This window comes from Barbus barbus, assembly GCF_936440315.1.
Source record: "Barbus barbus genome assembly, chromosome: 2".
Taxonomy (NCBI): domain Eukaryota; kingdom Metazoa; phylum Chordata; class Actinopteri; order Cypriniformes; family Cyprinidae; genus Barbus; species Barbus barbus.
In genome coordinates, this window is record NC_136730.1 from 15,704,225 (window position 1) to 15,724,594 (window position 20,370).

The 20,370-nt window shown below is 39.2% G+C and overlaps 1 protein-coding gene across 1 annotated transcript in view; it reads left to right on the plus strand.

Moving 5' to 3' along the window:
- zanl (zonadhesin, like) overlaps positions 1 to 20,099 on the plus strand; it is a gene marked incomplete at both ends in the record, with an annotated part of 46,267 nt that extends 26,168 nt beyond the window's left edge. Inside the window, 50 exons of the mRNA XM_079435184.1 lie at positions 59 to 197; positions 628 to 744; positions 965 to 1,089; positions 1,427 to 1,572; positions 1,765 to 1,908; positions 2,053 to 2,160; positions 2,355 to 2,524; positions 2,906 to 3,108; positions 4,095 to 4,236; positions 4,694 to 4,887; positions 4,980 to 5,124; positions 5,322 to 5,566; positions 5,706 to 5,854; positions 5,948 to 6,076; positions 6,171 to 6,309; positions 6,399 to 6,540; positions 6,683 to 6,879; positions 6,977 to 7,115; positions 7,546 to 7,662; positions 7,883 to 8,007; positions 8,345 to 8,490; positions 8,677 to 8,820; positions 8,965 to 9,072; positions 9,267 to 9,436; positions 9,818 to 10,020; positions 11,007 to 11,148; positions 11,279 to 11,526; positions 11,627 to 11,804; positions 11,918 to 12,026; positions 12,153 to 12,247; positions 12,915 to 13,091; positions 13,407 to 13,609; positions 13,805 to 13,949; positions 14,052 to 14,293; positions 14,489 to 14,653; positions 14,776 to 14,903; positions 15,079 to 15,350; positions 15,655 to 15,863; positions 16,560 to 16,704; positions 16,945 to 17,192; positions 17,307 to 17,436; positions 17,547 to 17,745; positions 17,878 to 18,039; positions 18,258 to 18,388; positions 18,491 to 18,693; positions 18,806 to 18,941; positions 19,397 to 19,540; positions 19,665 to 19,755; positions 19,872 to 19,924; positions 20,026 to 20,099. Of these exons, the coding sequence (XP_079291310.1) occupies positions 59 to 197; positions 628 to 744; positions 965 to 1,089; positions 1,427 to 1,572; positions 1,765 to 1,908; positions 2,053 to 2,160; positions 2,355 to 2,524; positions 2,906 to 3,108; positions 4,095 to 4,236; positions 4,694 to 4,887; positions 4,980 to 5,124; positions 5,322 to 5,566; positions 5,706 to 5,854; positions 5,948 to 6,076; positions 6,171 to 6,309; positions 6,399 to 6,540; positions 6,683 to 6,879; positions 6,977 to 7,115; positions 7,546 to 7,662; positions 7,883 to 8,007; positions 8,345 to 8,490; positions 8,677 to 8,820; positions 8,965 to 9,072; positions 9,267 to 9,436; positions 9,818 to 10,020; positions 11,007 to 11,148; positions 11,279 to 11,526; positions 11,627 to 11,804; positions 11,918 to 12,026; positions 12,153 to 12,247; positions 12,915 to 13,091; positions 13,407 to 13,609; positions 13,805 to 13,949; positions 14,052 to 14,293; positions 14,489 to 14,653; positions 14,776 to 14,903; positions 15,079 to 15,350; positions 15,655 to 15,863; positions 16,560 to 16,704; positions 16,945 to 17,192; positions 17,307 to 17,436; positions 17,547 to 17,745; positions 17,878 to 18,039; positions 18,258 to 18,388; positions 18,491 to 18,693; positions 18,806 to 18,941; positions 19,397 to 19,540; positions 19,665 to 19,755; positions 19,872 to 19,924; positions 20,026 to 20,099 (7,815 nt within the window). The remainder of the gene's footprint in view (positions 1 to 58; positions 198 to 627; positions 745 to 964; positions 1,090 to 1,426; positions 1,573 to 1,764; positions 1,909 to 2,052; positions 2,161 to 2,354; positions 2,525 to 2,905; positions 3,109 to 4,094; positions 4,237 to 4,693; positions 4,888 to 4,979; positions 5,125 to 5,321; positions 5,567 to 5,705; positions 5,855 to 5,947; positions 6,077 to 6,170; positions 6,310 to 6,398; positions 6,541 to 6,682; positions 6,880 to 6,976; positions 7,116 to 7,545; positions 7,663 to 7,882; positions 8,008 to 8,344; positions 8,491 to 8,676; positions 8,821 to 8,964; positions 9,073 to 9,266; positions 9,437 to 9,817; positions 10,021 to 11,006; positions 11,149 to 11,278; positions 11,527 to 11,626; positions 11,805 to 11,917; positions 12,027 to 12,152; positions 12,248 to 12,914; positions 13,092 to 13,406; positions 13,610 to 13,804; positions 13,950 to 14,051; positions 14,294 to 14,488; positions 14,654 to 14,775; positions 14,904 to 15,078; positions 15,351 to 15,654; positions 15,864 to 16,559; positions 16,705 to 16,944; positions 17,193 to 17,306; positions 17,437 to 17,546; positions 17,746 to 17,877; positions 18,040 to 18,257; positions 18,389 to 18,490; positions 18,694 to 18,805; positions 18,942 to 19,396; positions 19,541 to 19,664; positions 19,756 to 19,871; positions 19,925 to 20,025) is intronic.
- Positions 20,100 to 20,370: the final 271 nt, after the last annotated feature.

Sequence of the window (20,370 nt, forward strand, 5' to 3'; positions counted from 1 at the left end):
GTTGTTATAGTCAATCAACTAGTATTTTTCCTGACTTTTCCTCTCTCCGTGGATTTAGCCAGGTGAAGAGTTCTACACCAAGGACTGTGAGCAACTGTGTACGTGCAACCCCCCAAATGTCACCTGTAATGCTGGCAACTGCCCACCAATGGAACAATGTGGAGTACAGGGTGGTGTAATTGGGTGTTACCCACAAGGTGAGTACTCTGGTTAATTCAGTAAGCCTGTTTCAGTTCAATTTTCAAACATCCATCCATCCAGTTTCAGTCAGGCTAAAGCAATAATGTCTTTTTTAATAAATGTATGACTTAAAATCATACAAGTCCAGTTTTTGCAATGTTGAACAAGTTCGCTTTATCCAGCATGTATATGCATTAACAAGACAACAATTGGGCTTGGCTTCCTGCAATGGCTCTAAAATGACATATGTGATATGTAATTAACCCTTCTAATATTAGATTAAACATTTCATCATGTATACTTGGCTAGAGAGATGGAGACTGTAGCTCGACTATGCATGTTTACAATAAACTATTTGCAAATAGTGTGCAACGGTAAACTATTGAACTTTACACATTCTTTAGAGCTTCAAAAATAGCTGATCAATCTCTTTCCTCAATCTGCCAGAATCTGAAGACTGTATTATTTCTGGTGATCCTCATTATAACACTTTTGATGGCAAATACTACAGCTACATGGGCACTTGCACCTACACTCTGGCCCGCACCTGCAAAAACAACACTGGTAAGCAATGGCCAAAGCCAACTATCCACAATGAGCAGTTACTAGAGTACTTACTAGAGTACTGGTCATCAGCAGGTGTTTGGAGTAACAAACAGATGTATTTTTCCTATTCATTAAATGTACATTAAATGTCCCCAGAATTAACTTAAAAAGTTCAAATAAGAACATACATGTAAAGCTTTAAAACATAACTTCACTTTCTTCCCTCCTGGGTCTGCAGGCCCCTGGTTCTCCATAGAGGGTAAGAATGAAGAGAGAGGCATTTCTGGCGTTTCTTACCTGAGAAAACTATACGTGACTGTTGATGGCATCACTGTGACACTGATGAAAAGCAAGAGAACTCTGGTCAGTATCCACAACAGCCGCCTTCATTAAACTATCAATGTAGTTATTCTATAATCTTGAGATCTAGATTTGAAATGTTAAGTAAATGGCCATAGTATATTTTAATCTCTTTTAGATTATAATCTCTTGAATTATGTTAATGCACACAAAAGTTCTGAGACATTCGTCTTATTTTTTTTTTTTTTTTCTAAATGGTTCCTAATCTGTTCATAGTAACATTATCCCTGTGTCCATTTTTCTGTTTTCCAAGAATAATCTTGCCTTTAAAAGTTTTTTTTCAAAGCTCGCATTAGCCTTCAATCCACCTTTGGTTTTATATTTTTTTCCACACACTCAGGTGAATGGACTCAAGGTGTCTCTACCTAACTCCCCATCTCCACTCATTTCGCTGTCTGTTGCTGGACAATATGTAATCCTCACAACTCCATTTGGCCTGAAGGTGCAGTGGGACGGCAACCATTACGCTAAAATCTCAGTTCCTAGGTAAAGAAAATGTGAAAACATCTCACTGGAATACATACACAGTACTGACAGTATGTTGCAGAAAATACTAAGACCCACAATGATTGTTAAGGGTTATAGGTTATGAGTAAATTGAAAATGAAAAATCAAAAAGCATCTCTGGGAAAATTAATATCTTTACATCAATCTTTCTTTTTTCCCTCATTTTATCAGTTCCTACTATGACCAGATGTGTGGCCTGTGTGGGGACTACGATGGAAACCCCAGTAATGATTTCACTAAGCCGGATGGCTCCCAAACGGACAGCTCAAGTCAGTTTGGTGACAGCTGGCAAACCGATGAGGATGAGGATGCAACGTCAGTAACTTTTACTTTTCTTAATTTTATCAACCACACAACAGCCAGGGCAATGTTTTTAAGATTGTTCTTAAGATTTAAAGGTTGACTTCAAATTCTCAAATTCTCAGGCATGTCTTGATGATGATGATGTCATGTTTTTAGGTGCAAGCCGGACCCCGGGCCTCAACCACCCTGCGATCCTGTGCTGGAGGGTGTCGTGTCAAACCCAGAGAACTGTGGGAGAATAACTGACACAAATGGAGCATTTAGGTTAGGACTAAATGACAAAATGACATTTTCTCCTAATAAACAATGTTGAATCCATCCATTTGAAATTAATCAGCAGGGTTTATAACAAATATGCGTGTTCTATTATTCATATGGTTTCTAACACGAGAAAGACTTTTGAAAAACTTTTAAGTGCTTAATCATTGCACACTTTCTCTCACATTTGCTCCTTACAGGGACTGCATAAATGTGGTGGACCCTTCGCCTTTCTTCCAGAGCTGTGTGTTTGATATGTGCCGTTATCAGGGACTGCAGCAGGTCCTTTGTGACCAGCTTCAGGCTTACACTGATGCTTGCCTCGGTGCAGGTGCACCTGTCCATCAGTGGAGGGAGCCAGACTTCTGCCGTGAGTCATTCTCTCATATATTGTATAATATCGCATAAGATGTGGAGTTTGAGAAATGGTCTGAGCATATAATAAAGCAGCAAAATTTGGCATCTTGCATCCATACAAGAATCACATTTCACATTCCCAATAGCAAGCCTGTTTTCAGCTCCCTCTAATGCACAATATAAATGATTGAAGTGAATGCAGTTCAGAAGGTTAGAATAGAAAAAGCTAGAGCTGAACACTTACTTTAACTTTAGCCTTATTGTTTTTATTATTCATGGGCCAAGGCAGAGAAGACAGGAATGCCATAACAGAGGAATGGTACATGTGACTTTATTGTATCCCCACTTTAACCTTACTTTCATAATTTAATGCTGTTTTCCCATTTTTCTTCAGCTCTGGAATGCCCTCCAAACAGCCATTACTCCATATGTGTGAGCTCCTGTCCAGAGACATGTCTGGGTATCAATGGACCCCCAGGCTGCAGTGAGAAGTGTGTTGAAGGCTGCGAGTGTGACCCTGGCTTTATCCTCAGTGACTACAAATGTGTCCCTGTTAAAGACTGTGGCTGTGTGGACTCCTCAGGCTCCTACCATCCAGTGAGTTTAACCCCAGGGCTGAACCGTGGGGTTCTGGGGCCATACACAATGATGGGACCCCCCGTAGTAAAAACTGGAGTTTTGATTAAAACTATTCTAAGAACCACTGCAAATACAACGAGTAAACTAAAAACACCCATCTTGACGTTATTCACTATTTTAGCTCTTGTAGTTCACCTAAATAGCTGTTTGACAAATAAATTCATAAAGGTAGAGGTGTATAGCTCATACCTTTTCGCTCTATGACCTCTTGAGGCCTGCTGTTTAAGTTTGTCATTATTCTGGCAAGAAAATGACAAGCACGATGTCTGACATCCAAAAGTGCCTAAACACTAAACAGCAAAAACACCAACTCAAATAGCCAAACAACAAGCTCTTCCATGACTTGCTTTTTGTGTTTCTGTTGAACGTGAGCACATTTGACCAAATGGGGGTAAAGCTACTGTGATAAACGCTGTACTCGACTTCCAGCAATGCACCGTGGCGTGAATAAATTATGCAAATTAATTTAATTCTTTAATATTTATTGTTTTACCGTTTGCTGCTTTATTTGTGCTGCTGTTGTTGTGTTTATCACGTTCAGATAGTTTGTCACAGTTGCCATGTAGTTATTATTCAAACAAAGCGAAGATTTTAATGACTTTTTATGCTTGATTCTCCTTAATGCCTGATTTGAAATAATATTCAGTGAGCATGAATTGCATTCATTCATTCATTAATTTGCTATAACAATAATTAAAATATATGGTTATTATACAAATTATTATAAAGGATAATAAAACATTCATCGACTTCTATATTTTATAATGGAGTCACTGTATGAATCAATGCATGAATCTATATAAAAAACCTATTCTAGCAGCGTCTGTATCGCCTGTACGATTGCTTAAAACAGAATTTTAATGAAGTGTTAATGTTTAAAATAGGATAAATGTGTTTGAATTGTGGATTTTCTAACACATTCCTATCAATGTGGCCATATTTAGGTAAATGAGAGCTGGTATCTGGAGGGCTGTAAACAGAAGTGTACTTGTGAGGGTGGAGGAAATATTCACTGTTACAACACCAGCTGTCTTCCTAATGAGAGCTGCCAACTTCAAGATGGAGAGTATGGCTGCAAACCAAATGGTAACAATTATAGTACTGGTTTATGCATGATAAAAGTTTTGAACACTTGTACTTGTACTTTTGTTTACAAATCTTATCATGACATATCATGAATATACACACATGCAGAGAAACACAAACTAGTCGGCAGTCCTGACAGATCTACAACTAATCCTCTCTTTAAATATAATAATTTTTCTGTCTCTGGTGACCCTCATTACTTCCTTGGATAAAGTACATCACTAGGGTACTTGCTCCTACACCATCAAGAAGTTACAAAAAAATGTGTATAGGTACTGTAAACTGTTCTTGTCTTCAAATAGTGAATCCATCTACACCCCAACCCACTACACCTAGACCAACTACTCCAGAACCAACACCACCAGGTAAGCTAAACATGTTCTATTTTGAATAGAAACATTTACCAAAACATTATAACATTTGTTTAGATAAACAAACCCTTCTTGTCTTCAAACAGTGAAATGCCCTCCCGACTCGGAGTACATTGATTGCGGCCCAGCCTGTATTCCTACCTGCGCAGAACCCTCTACTAACTGCTCTGGTTCTTGCATCAGCGGCTGCTTCTGTAAACCAGGATTTGTTTTCCGTGGCCGGCGCTGTGTTCCTATTGAACAGTGTGGATGTCTGGATGAAGAAAACAATTACTTTGAGGTACAAGACTTGTCATTGTGAGGCTGCATTTTTATCCTGCTTTGAGACCTAAGCTTTTGCTCTAAAAAATCTTGGTTTGTATTTACACTCAGCCTGGTGAGATCATATTTGGAGATGGCTGTTCCAAGTTGTGTCGCTGTGTTGGCAACTACATCTTTGATTGTGTGGACAACACCTGTGACCCTGTGACAGAAGAATGTCGAGAGGTTGGTGGAGTGCACGGCTGCTACCCTAAAGGTATTATAGAAAACCGCAACAATCTTCCCTTAACCTACTATTATTTTTACTGACAAGCTATCAATTTACAGGTTATCTATGATTACCCTCAAACATCATGCTAACTTCCAAACACAAAGCTATTTTATACAATCTTCAACTCTAAGTATTTTTGTTTGAATTTTTATATTTGACACCAAGGGATTTTTCATTCACAGGAACCTCCACCTGTACTGCCTCTGGTGACCCCCATTATAACACCTTTGATAACCGGCGCTATGATTTCATGGGAAACTGTTCTTACCTGATGTCTGAGCCTTGTAACAGCACAGACGTACCTTACTTCGCTGTGTACACAGACAATGAGAATCGCTACAACAATCCTCATATCAGCTACGTAAAAGCAGTTCATGTCCATGCGCTGGGAGTCATAGTGTCCATTCTGAAAGGAGGAACTGTTCAAGTAAGAGAAAAGAACATCATTTTCAATATTAATGATTTATACATATATCATGTACACATTATTTGTGCACATATACAGTACATACATGTAATTTAGTCGCACATTCAAAATGTCACTTATGTTTTCTGACTTTTCTCAGGTCAATGGAACCAATGTGAACATTCCTCTGAGTCCTGTCAGTGGTGTTGACATTTTTATGTCTGGCAAGCACTACACAGTGGCCTTGAACTTTGGAGTAACCGTACGTTACGACGGAAACCACTATATGGACATTAAAGTTATCAAGGAGTGAGTATGGTTCTAATAAACATCTTCGTAGTAATAACATTTATAAGTTGATTCACTTTTGAATGTTTCTACATGCTTGTGATCGTTTTACAGCTATGAGGACAAACTTTGTGGACTGTGTGGGGACTACAACGGAGACCCTCAGGATGACTTCCAGACCCCAACAGGTGAACTGGCCCAAAGCCCCAATGACTTTGGCCACAGCTGGAACACAGACCCTGAGTAAGGCACTACACAAGGCACATGCTGTTACAACTAAAAGATGTGTCTCTATTAATTCACATCATAGATGACTCACCTCTGATTCTGCCTTCAGGTGTAACAAGCCAGAGGTTGGCCCATCCCCAGGGTGCACAGATGCTGAGCAGGAGTTGTATGAAGGGCCTGCTTACTGTGGTATCATATTGGACAGCAATGGCCCATTTGCTGCTTGCCATCCAAAAGTCAACCCCAATGTGAGTGAAATCGAAAAAATTTATTTGAAAAGCTTTAGTACATAATTTTAGCCATATAACTTACTTACAGATCTTAACCTTGTGTGTAGGGTTTCTTCCAAGACTGTCTGTTTGACGTTTGTGAGCTGGATGGTGCTCACTCTGCTTTGTGTGAAGCAATAGAGTCATACGTCAATGAATGCCAGGACCGTGGAGTCACAATTGGGCCCTGGAGAAACAGCACCTTCTGTCGTATGTCTGAAAAATACATACTCCTTAACCATAAACTCTGACAAAAACACAGACATGAATGGCTTGTCCTATTTCTCGTACTGTAAAATAGAGTGAAGTCACAAAATTATGATTAGCGCTAATACACATTCTTCCTCTCCAGCTCTGAAATGCCCACCCAACAGTCACTTTGAATCATGCGCACCAGTTTGCCAGCCTTCCTGCACTCCATTTCCACCAAGTCAGTGCAGTGGGCCTTGTTCTGAAGGATGTGTTTGTGACCCTGGATATATCCTCAGTGCTGGCAAGTGTGTAAAAGAAGAAACGTGTGGTTGTAGCGATAATGGGAATTATTATCAGGTGAGGAAATTGAATTTGGTATCATTTAGGACAGAAATAGTTGTTATAGTCAATCAACTAGTATTTTTCCTGACTTTTCCTCTCTCCGTGGATTTAGCCAGGTGAAGAGTTCTACACCAAGGACTGTGAGCAACTGTGTACGTGCAACCCCCCAAATGTCACCTGTAATGCTGGCAACTGCCCACCAATGGAACAATGTGGAGTACAGGGTGGTGTAATTGGGTGTTACCCACAAGGTGAGTACTCTGGTTAATTCAGTAAGCCTGTTTCAGTTCAATTTTCAAACATCCATCCATCCAGTTTCAGTCAGGCTAAAGCAATAATGTCTTTTTTAATAAATGTATGACTTAAAATCATACAAGTCCAGTTTTTGCAATGTTGAACAAGTTCGCTTTATCCAGCATGTATATGCATTAACAAGACAACAATTGGGCTTGGCTTCCTGCAATGGCTCTAAAATGACATATGTGATATGTAATTAACCCTTCTAATATTAGATTAAACATTTCATCATGTATACTTGGCTAGAGAGATGGAGACTGTAGCTCGACTATGCATGTTTACAATAAACTATTTGCAAATAGTGTGCAACGGTAAACTATTGAACTTTACACATTCTTTAGAGCTTCAAAAATAGCTGATCAATCTCTTTCCTCAATCTGCCAGAATCTGAAGACTGTATTATTTCTGGTGATCCTCATTATAACACTTTTGATGGCAAATACTACAGCTACATGGGCACTTGCACCTACACTCTGGCCCGCACCTGCAAAAACAACACTGGTAAGCAATGGCCAAAGCCAACTATCCACAATGAGCAGTTACTAGAGTACTTACTAGAGTACTGGTCATCAGCAGGTGTTTGGAGTAACAAACAGATGTATTTTTCCTATTCATTAAATGTACATTAAATGTCCCCAGAATTAACTTAAAAAGTTCAAATAAGAACATACATGTAAAGCTTTAAAACATAACTTCACTTTCTTCCCTCCTGGGTCTGCAGGCCCCTGGTTCTCCATAGAGGGTAAGAATGAAGAGAGAGGCATTTCTGGCGTTTCTTACCTGAGAAAACTATACGTGACTGTTGATGGCATCACTGTGACACTGATGAAAAGCAAGAGAACTCTGGTCAGTATCCACAACAGCCGCCTTCATTAAACTATCAATGTAGTTATTCTATAATCTTGAGATCTAGATTTGAAATGTTAAGTAAATGGCCATAGTATATTTTAATCTCTTTTAGATTATAATCTCTTGAATTATGTTAATGCACACAAAAGTTCTGAGACATTCGTCTTATTTAATTTTTTTTTTTCTAAATGGTTCCTAATCTGTTCATAGTAACATTATCCCTGTGTCCATTTTTCTGTTTTCCAAGAATAATCTTGCCTTTAAAAGTTTTTTTTCAAAGCTCGCATTAGCCTTCAATCCACCTTTGGTTTTATATTTTTTTCCACACACTCAGGTGAATGGACTCAAGGTGTCTCTACCTAACTCCCCATCTCCACTCATTTCGCTGTCTGTTGCTGGACAATATGTAATCCTCACAACTCCATTTGGCCTGAAGGTGCAGTGGGACGGCAACCATTACGCTAAAATCTCAGTTCCTAGGTAAAGAAAATGTGAAAACATCTCACTGGAATACATACACAGTACTGACAGTATGTTGCAGAAAACACTAAGACCCACAATGATTGTTAAGGGTTATAGGTTATGAGTAAATTCAAAATCAAAAAGCATCTCTGGGAAAATTAATATCTTTACATCAATCTTTCTTTTTTTCCCTCATTTTATCAGTTCCTACTATGACCAGATGTGTGGCCTGTGTGGGGACTACGATGGAAACCCCAGTAATGATTTCACTAAGCCGGATGGCTCCCAAACGGACAGCTCAAGTCAGTTTGGTGACAGCTGGCAAACCGATGAGGATGAGGATGCAACGTCAGTAACTTTTACTTTTCTTCATTTTATCAACCACACAACAGCCAGGGCAATGTTTTTAAGATTGTTCTTAAGATTTAAATGATGACTTCAAATTCTCAAATTCTCAGGCATGTCTTGATGATGATGATGTCATGTTTTTAGGTGCAAGCCGGACCCCGGGCCTCAACCACCCTGCGATCCTGTGCTGGAGGGTGTCGTGTCAAACCCAGAGAACTGTGGGAGAATAACTGACACAAATGGAGCATTTAGGTTAGGACTAAATGACAAAATGACATTTTCTCCTAATAAACAATGTTGAATCCATCCATTTGAAATTAATCAGCAGGGTTTATAACAAATATGCGTGTTCTATTATTCATATGGTTTCTAACACGAGAAAGACTTTTGAAAAACTTTTAAGTACTTAATCATTGCACACTTTCTCTCACATTTGCCCCTCACAGGGACTGCATAAATGTGGTGGACCCTTCGCCTTTCTTCCAGAGCTGTGTGTTTGATATGTGCCGTTATCAGGGACTGCAGCAGGTCCTTTGTGACCAGCTTCAGGCTTACACTGATGCTTGCCTCGGTGCAGGTGCACCTGTCCATCAGTGGAGGGAGCCAGACTTCTGCCGTGAGTCATTCTCTCATATATTGTATAATATTGCATAAGATGTGGAGTTTGAGAAATGGTCTGAGCATATAATAAAGCAGCAAAATTTGGCATCTTGCATCCATACAAGAATCACATTTCACATTCCCAATAGCAAGCCTGTTTTCAGCTCCCTCTAATGCACAATATAAATGATTGAAGTGAATGCAGTTCAGAAGGTTAGAATAGAAAAAGCTAGAGCTGAACACTTACTTTAACTTTAGCCTTATTGTTTTTATTATTCATGGGCCAAGGCAGAGAAGACAGGAATGCCATAACAGAGGAATGGTACATGTGACTTTATTGTATCCCCACTTTAACCTTACTTTCATAATTTAATGCTGTTTTCCCATTTTTCTTCAGCTCTGGAATGCCCTCCAAACAGCCATTACTCCATATGTGTGAGCTCCTGTCCAGAGACATGTCTGGGTATCAATGGACCCCCAGGCTGCAGTGAGAAGTGTGTTGAAGGCTGCGAGTGTGACCCTGGCTTTATCCTCAGTGACTACAAATGTGTCCCTGTTAAAGACTGTGGCTGTGTGGACTCCTCAGGCTCCTACCATCCAGTGAGTTTAACCCCAGGGCTGAACCGTGGGGTTCTGGGGCCATACACAATGATGGGACCCCCCGTAGTAAAAACTGGAGTTTTGATTAAAACTATTCTAAGAACCACTGCAAATACAACGAGTAAACTAAAAACACCCATCTTGACGTTATTCACTATTTTAGCTCTTGTAGTTCACCTAAATAGCTGTTTGACAAATAAATTCATAAAGGTAGAGGTGTATAGCTCATACCTTTTCGCTCTATGACCTCTTGAGGCCTGCTGTTTAAGTTTGTCATTATTCTGGCAAGAAAATGACAAGCACGATGTCTGACATCCAAAAGTGCCTAAACACTAAACAGCAAAAACACCAACTCAAATAGCCAAACAACAAGCTCTTCCATGACTTGCTTTTTGTGTTTCTGTTGAACGTGAGCACATTTGACCAAATGGGGGTAAAGCTACTGTGATAAACGCTGTACTCGACTTCCAGTAATGCACCGTGGCGTGAATAAATTATGCAAATTAATTTAATTCTTTAATATTTATTGTTTTACCGTTTGCTGCTTTATTTGTGCTGCTGTTGTTGTGTTTATCACGTTCAGATAGTTTGTCACAGTTGCCATGTAGTTATTATTCAAACAAAGCGAAGATTTTAATGACTTTTTATGCTTGATTCTCCTTAATGCCTGATTTGAAATAATATTCAGTGAGCATGAATTGCATTCATTCATTCATTAATTTGCTATAACAATAATTAAAATATATGGTTATTATACAAATTATTATAAAGGATAATAAAACATTCATCGACTTCTATATTTTATAATGGAGTCACTGTATGAATCAATGCATGAATCTATATAAAAAACCTATTCTAACAGCGTCTGTATCGCCTGTACGATTGCTTAAAACAGAATTTTAATGAAGTGTTAATGTTTAAAATAGGATAAATGTGTTTGAATTGTGGATTTTCTAACACATTCCTATCAATGTGGCCATATTTAGGTAAATGAGAGCTGGTATCTGGAGGGCTGTACACAGAAGTGTACTTGTGAGGGTGGAGGAAATATTCACTGTTACAACACCAGCTGTCTTCCTAATGAGAGCTGCCAACTTCAAGATGGAGAGTATGGCTGCAAACCACTTGGTAACAAATATAGTAATTTTTTTAGCATCTTATCACACACAAACATGCAGTTCTGCACAAACCTGTTGTTGACACATGGAACTAAACTTTCTGAGTTTTATCTTTCCATTTTTATCTCTTTCTCTTTTAGGGACAGGCATTTGCTCAGTTTCTGGTGACCCTCATTATAATACCTTTGATGATAAAGTACATCACTTCATGGGTGCCTGTTCCTACACTCTCACTAAGCCCTGTAATGAGACCTCAGGCTTGCCATACTTTTCTGTGGAGACTCAGAACGAGCACAGAGACAATAATAAGAAAGTGTCTTATGTAAGATCTGTCATCATCAATGTGCATGACACAACCATCATTTTGGGCAAGGGGCGCAAAGTTCAGGTATGGGACATTTCCAAGTTTTGTGAGACGTAAGGAACAGATTACAGGAGATTAGAACAGCAGTCCATTCTTGTGCTTACCTTATTTGTACATCCTGCAGGTGAATGGAGTTCAGGTCACTGTGCCTATCACACTTTCAAATGGTATTAAGATCTTCCTAAGTGGCAAATTTGTGGTGCTCGAAACAAACTTCGGATTGCGTGTCCGTTTTGATGGAAACCATCATGCAGATGTCACCTTGCCTTCCTCCTACAGCGGATTGTTATGTGGACTCTGTGGTAAGCACTGCAAATTCAGTTATCTAACTAACTGATGGAGATTTGAAAGCTATTTTATACTACTAACCAAATAATCATTTGATATGAGTAATTTTAATAATAATATATCACAGGAAATTATAATGATAATCCTAATGATGACAACATCAAGTCAGATGGAACGCCAACAGCCAGCACCAATGAACTTGGAGAAAGCTGGCAGGTGCCTGACGACAGACCAGAGTAAGTGAAAGCATATTTAATTGTGCAGTGCACCAAAGATAGTAAGATTTCATTAATTTTGTTTCTAAATATACACTTTTTTATCATTGAAGCTTTATCATTCATGCCTATTCCTATCTCGCACAGTTGTACTCATGGTGGAGGAGACATTGAATGTGATGACAAGATCGAGAGTGAAGCACAGAAACCTACCAGCTGTGGCATGATCACTGACCCCAATGGTGAGACACTCATGCACTCATACAAACATACCTTTTAAAATGTTTTAATGATAAGGTCACTGAATTAAAAAACAACAACAACATAAAAAGCTTTATCACAATTAGAAATGTATGTTATTTTATTTTTATAGCTGTTTTATTTTATTTTATATGCTTTCATTTATATATATATACATATTATATATATATCATTTCAAATCAGCATATGCTAGAGTTTGTTTACAGGATATAATAATTAAACATTCTTTCTGGGCTTAGTGTGACATTTCTTAATCACCTACACTTACTCTTATAGGCTCCCTTCACACTCACAATGGATTGTTTGTTCTGCTTAGAAATATTGTCTTTTGCTAATATCAGTCAGGATTTGCATTTGCAAATGCTAATTCTCCTTCTTAATGCATTAATTAGAATAAATCATGTTTATGTTAGAATGCATTCATTTATTTGTCTGCTTTGGGCAGTTTGACTACAATCATTGTAATACATTTTGGATTGAATGCGACTTGAACATGACTTGAAGAGTAAAGGGTAAATGTACAAGAGGCCTCATTCTACTCTATTTATGACTATATTCCAGCACATCTGTTCAGTGCATTCTCAGTCTTATAGAGACATGACACCTGTTTTATGCACCATTAAAGCCTACTTATCATTCTTTTCCCAGGAATCTTCAAGCCGTGTCATTCAGTGGTGCCTCCCAATCCTTACTTTGAGAACTGTGTGTTTGATCAGTGTGGCACTGGTGGCGCCACAGTGGCACTGTGCCAAGCTATTCAAAGCTATGCTGACCTGTGCGCTCAAGCAGGGGTGCCAATTAACTGGAGGAATAACACCTTCTGCCGTAAGTGTTTGAGCCCTACAGACATTCTGTAAAGTGCCCTTAAAACATGCAATTAACTGTATCCTGGTAACCTTTTTAAGACTCAGTCTTTGTAGTGTGCACCCTTCAATTAGGGAGTGATCAACGAGTGCTGTGTGTCTCTTTTTAAAAAAGGTTATAAAACAGTTGTACTTTTATGTTTCTCCATCTCTACCCATAGTTCCCAAGTTTCTCGTCCATCCTTCTCTATTTTCTAACTATTTTCATTTATCTGTTCTCTTCTGCCCCATTGCAATGGTTCATTTAACACCACTCTTTTATTTCTATTTCTTCCAGCGATTAAATGTCCGGTTGGTAGTCACTATGAGCCGTGTGGTTCAGCCTGTCCAGCCAGTTGTCAGGACCCTGGATCAGAAGGCACCTGCTCTGAGCCCTGTGTTGAGGGATGTGTGTGTGACCCTGGTTTTGTCCTCAGTGGAGACAAGTGTGTGCCCTTCAGCGAGTGTGGTTGCATTGACAAAGACAACAACTATAGACCTGTGAGTTCTTGAGAAGACGGAATGGAACTTACTTCTGTTTTCAAATCTGAAATAATTTCTTACAAATTGAACAAATTTCAATTCACAATTTTGTGAATAAAGGAGCACTGTAATTATGCATGTTTTCATTTCTAGTTTAGGATTGTCTCTTTGTCCATTTCAATTATTAATGCGTATCTGTTTGGGTTTTTTTAGGTTGGAGACAGCTGGTTCACAAAAGATGATTGCACAGAGCGCTGTGTTTGTTCACCTTTCAATACAGTGACATGCGAGGCATGGCAATGTGGTCCCGCTCAGGAATGTAAGGTCAATGAGGGTGAACTAGGATGTGTGAACACAGGTACATACTCTGCATAATCTTTTTATTTCTTCTTATGTGTCTGTCTATCTATTTCTGTGTCTATCTATCTGTCTGATACATGCTTATTGACCTTATTTGCAGGAGTGGGCATTTGCCACATTGCTGGTGATCCTCACTACTACACTTTTGATGGCATCATGCACACCTACATGGGTACCTGCACTTACACGCTGGTGGCGATTTGCGACACCTCTATGGTGACACCGTTCACCATTGTGGCCAAAAACGAAGAGCGTGGCCAACCAGAAGCTTCGTATGTTCGCTCTGTGACCGTCTACCTGCCCACTGCCAACATCACCATCAGCAAGAATGGAAGAGTACTGGTGAGAGCCTAAGGAGGAAGAGATGCAATAGTGCTTTTGGAAGCATTTGCATGTCTTCTTCTGATTAGACATTATGAATAAGAATATAACAGTGAAATATTGTTTAATATTATAGACGAGATTCTATGCATTCAGTGATATGATTGTGCTAAATCTCTGGCTTTGTTACACATATTTGTTCTGTCCACCGACTAGGTGAATGAACGCAGGATAAAGACCCCCTATGACATCAGTTCAGCCAAGGCGCGGGTGTTCACCAGTGGAGTAAACACCGTTCTGGACACTGACTTCGGCCTGATTGTGAAGTTTGATGGAGTGCACCATATTGAAATCACAGTGCCTGGAGACTATTTCAACAAGGTTTGAAACTACATGAAAATAAAGTTAGAACATCTCCTTACCTAATAGGGTTGGGCAGTATACCGCTAGAAATTTGTCAACATGTAGAGATTTTGGATTATCATCTCTATATTGTCTTACAGGTATGTGGAATGTGTGGTAACTACAACGGAGATTTCTCTGATGACAACTTGATGCCTGACGGCAAACCAGCCAATAGTACCATTGAACTTGGTAACAGCTGGAAAGCAGAAGGAGACAGTGATCCCGGGTGAGTGTTACATTGTTTGGTTCCTCTAAGTCCCTCTCCATAATTCAGAAAAAAACAAACATCAAAAGATAGCAGATGTACTTGTGATACATATGAATTTAAGTGAAAAATCAGTAGTTTCACTTGTCTTCATTCTTCACTTGTGTTCATCCATGCCTCAATTCTCCATCCGCAGGTGCAAACCTGATGAACGGCCTGATGACAAACCCAACTGCAACGAGAATGAGGAAGAAATCTACAAGTCACAGTGTGCGGCGTCTATACTATCTGATCTCTTCAAGCCCTGTCACTCTCTCATTCCTCCAGAATCTTTCCTGGGGAACTGCATCTATGACATGTGCGAGTATGATGGCATGCAGTCGACTCTGTGCGATAACATTGAAGCTTATGCCCAGGCCTGTCATAGCGTTGGAGTCACGATCAGCTGGAGAAACAGCACCTTCTGTCGTAAGTGAAAGAGAAAGAGGGAAGAAAAGACTAGGAGATGTGCTGAGAATATTATGCTGAGCTGGGTGACAGGAGGAAGAATAATTTGGCTAGAATTGTAAAGATCAAAAGAACAGATCTGTGATGCTGAGAAAATTAAGCATTTATGAAATTCTTCATTGATAACCTCTAGGCTATGTATAAATATTAATTGAATATCTATACGTATTTTGAAGGAAGAAATGGCCTCTGAATATACCAGAGTATCATTGTCATTCAAATCCAATGCGTCAAACCTCTTTCCTTTGTGTACATCTATTTCCAGCTGTCCCGTGCCCACCAAACAGTCACTATTCTGAGTGCACACCACCATGTCCTCCTACTTGTGCCGATCTCTTCCCCGTATTCTGCCCATTACCACCTAATAGTTGTGTCGAAGGTTGCCAGTGCAATGGAGGTTTTGTGCTAAGTGATGGCAAGTGTGTTCCCCTCTCAAGCTGTGGATGTGTTGACAGCAATGGAGAGTATCATGATGTGAGTACAGTTGCTAGAATTTTCTACTGATTCTACTACTGTTCAAAAGTTGTTGTTTTTTTAAAGAAATTAATAGTTTTCTTCAGCAAGGAACCATTAATTGATCAAAAGTGATAGTAAAACATTTATGGTGTTAAAAAATATTTCAAATAAATGCTGTTTATATTTTATGTTCTTCGAAGAAACCTGATAAAAGGTATTAAGCTGTTTTGATAATAATATTTGATAATTAAATGTCTCTTAAGCACTTGATCTGTTCAGAAAGCATTCTAACATACTGATATTAGAGTGTTTTCTGAAGGATCATGTGACTGAGTAACTGCTGCTGAAAATTCAGCTTTGCCATCACAATAATTAATTAAAATAAAAGTTATTGTAAATTGTAATATTTCAGAATTACAGTTTTTACTTTTATGAAATGCAGTGTTGTTGAACATAAGAGACTTCTTTCTAACATTTAAAAACCTTACCAACCCCAAACTTTTGAACGGTAGTCTATCTGTTAAAGACTTCTTTTCTTCAACTCTATTCAACCGACTCTTCTATTCTTCAACTCATTATTGAAATAATTTTCTATAAAAATTAATAATGGCAAAGACATGATACATAAAGAATATGTTATAAAAGGTGCTGTAAAGATGGCAGTGCTTTCATTTTATGTCACAAAATGTTACAATACTGCCTGGTATATTTCAGGTGGGAGATTCATGGATAACTGACCACTGTGAACAGAGGTGCAGCTGCAGCCTTGGTGGTGTGCTGTCCTGCACGTCCTTTGAATGTAATGACAACTCGATCTGTGATCTTGACAGCAATGGAGACCGTTACTGCAAACCTGAGAGTGAGTTAAGGAAGTTTTGCAATGAGAAATACTAAGAATGAGGGAACAACGACATCAGTTTACTTAATTCAGACCATCAGAGCAACCAAAAATTCATATTTACTGTACATGAAAGGACTACTTCAGGTTTTTGGGGTTTAATGACTGCAGCTTGTGGGCAGCTAAAGAAATGTAAATGTTCAGGGTTGGTCTTAATGTCCACCTCACGAATGAACTCAAACCCTTTTTTACTTCTCATAGAATTCGATGACTGCAGTATTGCTGGGGACCCTCACTATCGTACCTTTGACAGATACAATCACCACTACCAGGGAGCGTATACATATGTATTAACTCAGAGCACCACTCTGCCCAGCTCCCTCACTCCTTTCATAGTTCGTGGCAAAAACCAGCGGCAGGGAGGCATCGGCCGGGTATCACTCCTGCGTGAGGTCTATGTGGATGTGTACGGCATTACTGTTCGCATGCAGCAGAAGAAGAAAGTGCTGGTGAGGGATTCATGGGACATGTAGTCAATCATAATAGCTGTATCTTCATATATGGACCACACAATATAGTAAAATACCAATATGATGATTGTGTTTGCGTTTTTTCTCCATCAGGTCGATGGCGAAAAAGTTGGTCTACCATTCAGTCCTGTACGTGGAGTTAACATAAAAACAAAGTCTCGCTATGTGATGCTCACAACTGACTTTGGCCTTTCTGTTCGCTTTGATGGCAATGCTCAAGCAGGTAGCTCAAAACTCACATCCACACAATTATCAAGGATTTTTTATGCACAGCTTTACATATTTTGTAAAGTATATATTAACAAAAACTCGCTCTCTTCTTTTTCCCTAAAGTGGTTACTCTGCCTAGTGTATACAGATCTCGAGTGCTCGGTCTGTGCGGTAATTATGATGGAAACAACCGTAATGAGTACACAAAACCAGACGGCACAGTTACCCGCAACCTCAATGAGTTTGGAGACAGCTGGAGAGTGAGTGACAGACAGGCGGGTCTTCGTACCACATCTCTACCAAAGATGGTGCACCTACACAAGTACGGAAGACTCAGAGTACCTGTTATGCTATGCATTATAAATCAACTGGGATGACATTTCTCATGAAATAAATAATCTGAAATAGTCTGGCATGGTCCTATCCCTAAAAATCGTGTCTCTTTTACTATTAGACGTGAAGTGGAGGCTGATCCAGATTCAGGGTTTGATACGACAGGCTGCTCAAATGCTCTGCTGGAGGAGCTGAACGGGAATAAAATGTGTGGGGCTCTCAGTGACCCTGCTGGTCTTTTCACTGCCTGTCATGCTGTGAACGCTCCAGATGTCTTCCAGGAGTGAGTAATGTGCGCATGTGTTTGTGTGTGAGGGTGTGTGCACTCTAGTGGCAAGTATGAGTTCACTTTCTGAGCTCAGAGGATAACGGAATGCATAGTGGGTGTGTGTTGCACTATGTACAAGAACATGTGTGTGCGTTTGGATGAGATAAACTTGTGATATGTGGGTGTTGGTAGGGATGCACAGTCCTTCACAACCGTGTGTGTTTGCATTGCAGGGATTGTGTGTTTGACCTATGCGCTGAGCAGGGCAGTGAAGAGCTGCGCTGTGAAAACTACGCCGTCTATGCTCGGGCTTGCCAAGATCTGGGTGTCACACTAGGGCTGTGGAGACAAGAACTGAATTGCGGTATGAAAAATAAAAGTTTTCTGAGCACAAAATCAGCATATTAGAATGATTAATGAAGGATCATGTGACACTAAACAACATAAACATGTGTTTGTAATTTAGGTCTGCAGTGTGGGCCCAACAGCACTTACTCCCCCTGTATGACTCCATGCCCGGCATCCTGCGCAGACCTGGCAGCTCCCTCCGAGTGTGAGCAAACACAGTGCGTGGAGGGATGTCAGTGCGCCTCTGGCTTTGTCCTGAGCGACCAAAACTGTGTGCCTTACAGCGAGTGTGGATGCACTTACCTCGATCGCTATTATCAGGTGAGCCTTTTGATGCATGTCAAATACTACAGGTTAAAGGTTATGATGTCAAAGGAATAGCACAAGACACTGCACTTGCTGATCATGTTTCTCTGTACCCTTCCACACGCAGCTGAAGGAGACATTTGTGACGGAGGATTGTTCACAGAGTTGTGAATGTACTACCACTGGTGCAGTGTGTCAAACAAAGGGCTGTGGAGACAACGAGATCTGCACTGTTTACAACACCAGACGCGACTGTTATAGATGTGAGCTGCTTCACTCTTTATATTACACAACATATTCTGACTCAAAATGTATTTGATAAATATATAATGCATAGCTTTCAGAGTTTTCCTAGTCTAGGAATGATACAGAATTGGATATCATATAGTAAAGTTAATTGTAACTATGGAAGCCCATTTCTGCCATGGGATAAATATATCAAAATTTTTCTCACAAATCAGACATTTTGCTCACAATTCTGAGGGAAAAAAAACATCAGAATTGTGAGATATAAACTGAAAATTCTGACTTTTTGAGAATTCTGAGTCCATGTTTTCTTTATTTTACTCACAATTTGCTCAGATTTTTGAGAAAAAAGACAGTATTGTGAGATATAAACTTTTTCCATGGTTGAACCAACTTTCATATATTACAGATGTTTCAGATGAGTAAACTGATTTTTAACTTCTTTTGATTTTTAACCCTCTTTCTCTCTCAGCGAGTCCATGTTTGAGCTCGCCCTGTCAGAATGACGGTACCTGTGAGGATAAACCAGATGGTTCTGGTTATACCTGCACTTGCATTGAAGGTTTTGAGGGCACAAACTGTGAGCTCTTTAAAATCCCCTCCGAGGGAGGCCTAGGTAAGTGAATGTGATGGACTGTATTCATTCCTAATATAAAATTCTTAATCTAATCTAAAAAAAAATGCAGCCATATTTGCCAGTCATATGTAATAACGGGTTTTTCCTGCTTGCTGTTTTGTAGGTCAAACGGCTATTATCTTGATCGGAGTCCTCGTGCCACTTGGCGTCATCCTCATAGTCACAGCAATTGTGTGCATTTACAAAAAGTGCAGGTAAAATTGATTGAAATCTAACACTGATCTTGCAATAAAATAAAAACTTGAAATAGTTTGAAACATTGTGGTTTTATAAGGTAAATTAGTGATTGTTAATCTCTTTTTTTACACAGCCGAAAAACGACGAGTCAAGATTCAAGTAAATTTGAGCTGAACAAAAAGACAGGTATGTGGCAACTGATTACAATACTTTTTTCTTTCTTAAAAAAAAAAAACTGAAATGTATAATGTGAGCTGTAATTTGAGCATGTCTAAATTTGTCCACAGATCATCCTTATGAAAATCTAGATGAGGATAAGAAGCAGGAAGCAGACAACAGTGTGAAGGCTACTACATTCTGAACCAAAACTTCAGTTTTTTGACAATGATTTGCTGACAAGATTTTGTTTCTATTTATTCATTTTAAATGTCTTTGTGGAATATGTGAATTAACTAGCAAAACCTCTGTTGATATTTTACATTTTTCAGTAACTTATTTGTAAACTTCATTGTCATTTTTGGTGTAAGCTGCGTTTTGATTTGGGGAATGAGTGCAATTATCAAATGTCTGAACATCTGATGTAAAATAAATTCTTTTCTTCAGAAAATTTATGTTTTAATATTTTAAATAAG